Below are 7255 nucleotides of genomic sequence, written 5' to 3' on the forward strand. Positions count from 1 at the left end.
CGAGTATCTCCCAATAGAAAGCTTCAAACCCTAGTTCATTTGGTGCAAATTATACCGCAACATACGTGCTTTCACCCATCAAGTTCATTGAACGTAAGCTAAATTCCATCCCTATCGCGACCACAACTCTAATTTCAGATTATTTTGTATGTTTTCCTAACTTTTTCTTTTTGTTTGGATTCTGTCTAGGGTTTTGGGTTTTCGGCACTGGTAAAATATACCCCTTAAACTTATTTCAATTCTAGAAGTAATAAATTACTAGTTATTTCGTTGTTTTATACTTATTTGTGTGTTTATTTTAGAATTGGAGAAGCAATTCCATGGGTTTTTCATGGTTATTTCAATTTTGTAAATAATAAATTACTAATTATTTCTTTGTTTTACACTTATTTGTGTGTTTCTCGCTGAATTTACTTTGTTTTGTCTAGACCATGGCTTTACACTTAAGTATGTATAGTTCTCAAAACAAACCCCCTGAAACTTTTGAACGGATTGAGAGTGAATGTTATATCGTGTAGAGAATGGATTGATATAATGGTAAATTGATTGCTTATCCATGGTGTTAGGAAAAGATGTCTGCTACTACAGCGGGAGGTGCAGCAGATACTGACATCCAATATGATGTCAGGTCGAAAGAATCGCTAGAGACAGCTGCTGCATCAGGAACCGAACCATTGTAAGTTTGTTTTATTAGTTTTAGTCATTTAGGTTCATTAGTATTTGGATTTTATAACTAGATTGGCGTTGAAATTGTGAGATGGTTTGAGGATAGCCATGTCAAAGAATCCTCCGCCCTTTCAAAATATTGTAGTTGTTGCATATCCTCGGAAGAAACCGACTTGAATCATCTCATGTGTATAGCAAGTTTGTTCACCTACAAATGTATCGAGAAAACTTCCCGAAAGTAATAAATCACTCAGGAATGCAACTAATGTCCACCATCAGGGGTCGTTTGAGCGATAAGGCTTGCGCAGTATTTGCTTCAACGGCAGTTGGCCACTTTTTGGATATGCCTGATACCAAAAACAGTGGTGCAATTTTGCATTATCTACTCTCACGAGAAATTGTGAGACAAGATGATGGTGATCCATTTTGTATGAAATTTGGGGTTGGAGGCCATATCTTGAGGTTTGGGATGAAAGAATTCGCACTTTCTACATGACTTAATTTCAAGTTGATAGCGGGAGGAAAGGAAGATGTAATTAACCCACCCCCAAAATCTATCGTGGATTAACCAATCATGAAAACTCATTTCCTTGGGGGAAAAAGGTAACAGTAATTGAAGCACTGACGCGCTTCTAAACGGGAGATTTGACCACCTGCACTGACGATGAGAACGCCAAGTTGGCACTTCTCGTTTTTGTGCACGTTTTGCTTTTGGGATTCCAGCATAGAGATGCAATAAAGGGCGTATATTTGCATTTGGTGGATAACTTGGATACCTTCAACAAGTTCCCATGGGGCCATGTTAGTCTCAAAAGAACCATCCGCCACTTTCGTTCAGATCTGATGGTGAAGGATGGAAAGAAAACTAAGAAAGCCAGTGTTGTCGAGAAAGACAAGGGACCAAAGAAAAGTGGTGGGTTGGGCTTTCCTCAATACAGCTATAGGTTGTTTGGACTATCACACGCTCTGACGGTAAGTTGACAATAGTTCTATATATTTGTTAAAGTGGACTTATTCATCTTGTACAGTTCTAGTTCTTACTATTGCTGCTATTTCAGGCTTGGGCATTGGCAAGCATTCCTGCAATTAGGGGTTTATGTGGACGGGTTGTGTTGAAACATACAATCGGTCGATGTCCCACCGTCATGGAACGTGTATTTTGCACCAAGACACTGACATACAATAAACTTGTATCCTTGAGAGAATGGCTAATTGTGGATTGTGATGAGTACAAGATGTATAATTGTGACTACCTTAGATTGTTGGGCGTAGTGGATGACAAGGAAGTGTTGGAGGATGCTTTGGAACCATCTGATTTTTCAAAAAAATCTAGTAGGGTATGTGAATCCTCTTGGTCGGGAATGGCGAAGGAAGTTACACTGGAGGTTGGCACAAGACAGAAACAAGATACTACATACGAAGCTACGCAGTCCTAGTCAACAGATATGTTAGTTAGTTTTATACGAGAGAATTTGGCTACAGCTGAGAGAGAGAAAGGGAGGGGGGAGAGACATCGTGTGGTGGATATAGGGTTGCCGCCACATCGAATTCCACACCGATAGAATCACTCATTAATACTGAAGCAGTTTTAGAAGGAGCTAGATTGGTAAACAAAGAAGAAGAAGAAGAAGAAGAAGAAGAAGAAGAAGAAGAAGAAGATGGTGGTGAAGAAGAAGAAGAAGAAGATGCTGGTCTCTATCCAAATGCCTCCAGTGGATGCGGATGTTGAAATTCTGTGACAACATGATTATGAATCAGTCATTAATACTAAAGCAGTTTTAAAAGTGTCAAGTGGGGAGGATTATAAAGGCGATGAAACATCTAAATCTCCAGTGGATGAGGATGTAGAAGTTCTGTGGCAAAGTAATAATGAAGACAAATACCCTGACGTACCCAACTTAAAAAGGCGTAGAATCATAAAGGCAGGACGTCAGATCTCATCACAGTATGCACGCCTCACGTACAAAGGATGGCTTAGAAATGACTAAGCTGGGGAGATGATCGAGGATTCAGGTATCTCAAAGAAAAATAAAATGAATTTGAACGTTTACATATGGCAAAGCCAAGTCTCCATTGCTTATCATCGTTTTTAATTCGAAAGTCATTGTCTCAAGATTGTCAAAATGAGCAGGGAAAATGTGGACAAAAGGAAATCAAGAAGGCAAATGACCCACGTCCTAAGAACTCTCCGGAAGAGGAGTCTAAAGAGGCTGGAGATATAGAGTGGTATGAGTATGTGAAGTTACTAGGAGGAACATTGCAACCACGGTCCCACTGGTTATCAGAAAGTGTAAGTAGATTGTTTTATGATATAGTTTATGTTCATAATTAAATAAAAATCTCAAAACAGTTCTATTTTAATATAAACTATCAAATCAAACATCAACAGACGAAAAAAAACTAGTTGGAATCCTAGCTACAAGCTCGGCTCCAACACCCTTCTGAATTGCAATTCCTAATTTGTGAAAAAAGAAATTACATTTCTTGTCACCAACATCAAACCTAGACAAATGATTATGCAGCCTCTTAAGTAAACCCACTGTTTCTTCACCAAGCTCGCCAAACATCGTGAAAGCTAGGGTACCAAAACCATAACCCAGAGCCAAACACACTGTTCATAATATTTTATTTTTTTTACTCGTCAGCTTATCTATTCCATTTTGAAAGGTCTACATGTTCAGAACTGAGAATTGTGCAGGGCTTCGGGATTCCAACCACCTGTTCTCAGTTGATTGATTTGGTCATGTTTCATATATTGCTCTCTTGATTTAAATCCTATCTGGGGTCTGCGTTTCATATATACTGTCACCCAGTTCATGTTATAGTGTATGTTCATAATATTTTATTTTTTACTCTTCAGCTTATCTATTATGAGACCTCCTGCAGATTGTTAATTGTGTACTGCACTCGATGCGCAAATACCCTGGATTCACGAAGAAAACTCGGTGGACCACCGTTGGCAGTTATTTTGCTGTAAGTTTTATATGATAACTAAGAAATCTATCACATTTAGACAATAAATACACATGCAGTAATACATGTCTATGATGGCTTGTAATGTGGGGTTTCTCACGCTCTGTTAATCATCGTGCTGAAAAACAGCGGTGCGCTAGAAATCGAAAATCGAATTACAAGACCAATGAAAGGGAATGCATCTATTACACAAGATTGCAAGTCATGGGGGAATATGGCATGGATGGTAAACCATGGTCATACTTGGATGTTGTTTACGCTCCGGTGCTGGTGAACGGCAGTCATTGGGTAGCAATTGAAATCCTCTTGAGAAAACGGAATATTCGTATCTACAATTCCCTTTACGATCATCATAATCGAAAAAGATCCACCAGGACAACTGGGAACCCATCCGAGGTCACCGCAATCTGCGATGTTTTGAGTACAACCCTTGAGGATGGAGAATGGAATTGCAACTACGTAGACTTTGATCAAGCGGTCCCTAAACAAAGCTCGAGGTGAGTTCTTTGAGACCTCGTTAGATCCGTGTTCTACATCCTAGACGGTGCAGTTGGTAATCTGAGATTGACATTTCCATTTTTATTGGTTTAGTTTCGGTGATTGCAGAGTGTATGCATTATGATTCATCCTGTGTTTGATAAAGGGAGTTTCTGTGGACCGTTTCATAGACGAAGATGTTATTAAGGCTTATCGTAGGAGGTTTGCAGTTCAATTATAAAACAAAGAAAGTATCGAGGTAAGTGCATGTAGAAAGATAGTAAAAACTTTATATCTTATATACAACAGTGAGGCTAATGATTAACTCGGCCTCATTATTTTGTGCAGGATTATACTCCGTGAATTGGGTGGAAGAGTTGACCTAGAAGACACTCGCCCTCTGAACTTTTGTAAGTTGGAAAAAAGTTTGTTGGTGTTGAGAGTGTAATCACAAAAACTCATTATGTGCTCTCAACTTCTTACATTCTAAATTAACCTAGGTATTCGGTATTAATGGAACTTCCGGAATTAATACATCTTAACCTTGATTCCAATTGAACCAAACCGATGTGAACAACAAAACAACTGACATTTCATATGTGCGAACTACATTTTAAAATTCAGTTAACTTCTGTAAAATGGGTCCTTGAAGAATCTGCTGCTAGTGAATGGAAACTTTAAGATATCCTCGACCGGGAAGTAGTGGTTTTATTTTTCTCAGACCTCATTGACTACGCAGTGTAATCTTCTTACTTTCGATTTTTATGGATGAAAATTAGGTGTTAGTTTTGGAATGTTTGCGATAACAAAGAAGACTCAACAATTCTCAAGTCGGAACACTTAAACAAAGGTTGGATAGTAACACTACTATTAAGCATGGGTCTGCATTTTTTTGGGGCGGGTCAAAAAAAATATCCAGTCGAGTCTCCAGTCAAGTGTTTGACCTATCAAGTCCAGTCTCCAGTCAAGTGTGAGAAAAAATAGTTCTTCCATCACAATGGATTGCAATGCACAAGTTAACAAAAATAGGTGAAAACTTTGGCTAATACCAATTAATAGGTGAAAACAGAATTTTGCACTTGGCATAATATGGTATCCTTGGTGCCTCTCAATTGGTGTTGCATTCTTCTAGTCTGCATAAAACACAAAATTTTAATTAGACCCTAAAATACTTTGTGAAAGTTAGATGACCTACCAATGCACCTCTTGAAAGCAGTTCCATGGGGAGTTATGGGTAATGAAGAGGTTAGGTGTTGAAAATATGGGTTTATAGGGTAATTATGAAGGGAAAGTTGAAGGGGATACACATGGCTTTGAAGGGGCGTGAGTAACCAAGCGACGAGACTAATAACCAAAGGTCTTAAATGGCAGTTAATGAAGGCATTTTTTTCCTTGAAAAGGCTGGTTATGGATGGACGATAACAAAGACTTAACAATTCTCAAGTCGGAAAACTTGAACAAAGGTTGGACAGTAACACTACTATTAAGCATGGGTCTGCATTTTTTTGGGGCGAGTCTTAAAAAATATCCAATCTAGTCTCCAGTCAAGTGTTTGACCTATCAAGTCTAATCTCCAGTCAAGTGTGAGAAAAAATAGTTCTCCTTCACAATGGATTGCAATGTACAAGTTACCAAATATAGGTGAAAAGGGAATTTTGCAATTTGGCTAATACCAATCAATAGGTGAAAACAGGATTTTGCACTTGGCTTAATATGGTACCCTGGGTGCCTCTCAACTGGTGCTGCATTCTTCTAGTCTGCATAAAACACAAAATTTTAATTAGACCCCAAAATACTTTGTGAAAGTTAGATGACCTACCTATGCACCTATTGAAAGCAGTTCCATGGGGAGTTATGGGTAATGAAGAGGTTAGGTGTTGAACATATGGGTTTATAGGGTAGTTATGAAGGGAAAGTTGAAGGGGATACACATGGATTTGAAGGGGCGTGAGTAACCAAGCGACAAGACTGATAACCAAAGGCCTTAAATGGAAGTTAATGAAGGCATTTTTTCCTTGAAAAGGCTGGTTATGGATGGAATTAGCATAACCATTAGCAGTTTTTCCAAAGAAAGAAAGAATTAGGTTTAAATTCTCTAAACATGGAAATCTCCAGTAACTCCAATCCGGCCAATGCTGCAATTCTCGATCAATACCAATTGGCCAAAACGCCAGCTTTGTCACTTCCGACGGAAGATTTAATGAGATTGAGTGATGAAATCCAGAGTGAGATAAACAGGCATAGAAGTGAGGAGGCACAGAGACAGAGAGAAGAGGAAGAGAAGAGAAGAAGAGAGGAGGAAGAGACTGAATCGATCTATCAAACATGGTTACCACATCACTTAGCAAGGGTTGATCGGAAGGAAGAGGAACAGTCTGAGAGATATCAGAGAGGTCCAATATATGGTAGTGCGACTGAAGAGGATTCAGAGGAAGGTTCTGATGATGAATTTGAGTTTCATTTAGAAGAAGTGGATGATGATTATGTTGCTGCTGAAGAGGAGAGAAAAATGGAGAAGTATCAGGATTGGAAGCAACGAAGATGTTTTGAATTTGAGAGAGCCAATCCCAAGATCTTTTCCAGGACCATGCATGAAGGAGATCCCAAGGTTGAGAAGAGGGAATCAGTAATAATCTATCCTCGAGTTGCTTATCCCAGTGATTCTGATGAGGATCTCCCTGAAGCTCCAAGCGATGAAGAAGATGATGAAGATTCATCATCAGGAGATAGTGAGACATCCCCTGCCTCGTCAGGTAGCAGCTGCAGTGAAATGCACGAAGAAGATGAAGCAGACTGGAGTTACGATGAAGAGGACTAATAAAGTTCTCCTTTGGGGTATGGAGGGAAGCCGATTTTTCAGATTTTGCAAAAAGTTTGAAAATGTGTAACAAGTTTTTTCCAAAATGGCTGTCTCTATGCTTACTCCTTGTCTTCTGGATCTTACTGCTAATGTTGGTAAACCGTCTCTTGGTGATGCTTTCTTTTCGGACGGATTTGGTATGTGCATGTGTTGTTTCTTTTTTTGAGTGGCAGGTATTGAAGTTACATTTTGTGAAGATGGTAGAAGAATGAATATGGTTATTTTGGTTTAAGTTGTGTTGATTTTGAGGTCTATGATTGGAAGTTTGATTTCTTGAAC

General features: G+C 38.9%; 1 protein-coding gene across 1 annotated transcript; it reads left to right on the top strand.

The window, feature by feature from the left end:
• The first annotated feature begins 6217 nt into the window (after positions 1-6217).
• Positions 6218-6934, top strand: LOC113278827 (cilia- and flagella-associated protein 251-like). Its single transcript, XM_026527564.1, has one exon. It carries the CDS (start codon positions 6218-6220, stop codon positions 6932-6934), a length of 717 nt encoding a protein of 238 aa, XP_026383349.1.
• Positions 6935-7255: the final 321 nt, after the last annotated feature.

Source organism: Papaver somniferum, chromosome 5, assembly GCF_003573695.1.
Source record: "Papaver somniferum cultivar HN1 chromosome 5, ASM357369v1, whole genome shotgun sequence".
Taxonomy (NCBI): Eukaryota; Viridiplantae; Streptophyta; class Magnoliopsida; order Ranunculales; family Papaveraceae; genus Papaver; species Papaver somniferum.

Bases quoted from the DNA above. Each gene is read 5' to 3' on its own strand.
- LOC113278827 (XM_026527564.1), top strand. From the start codon at position 6,218: ATGGAAATCTCCAGTAACTCCAATCCGGCCAATGCTGCAATTCTCGAT.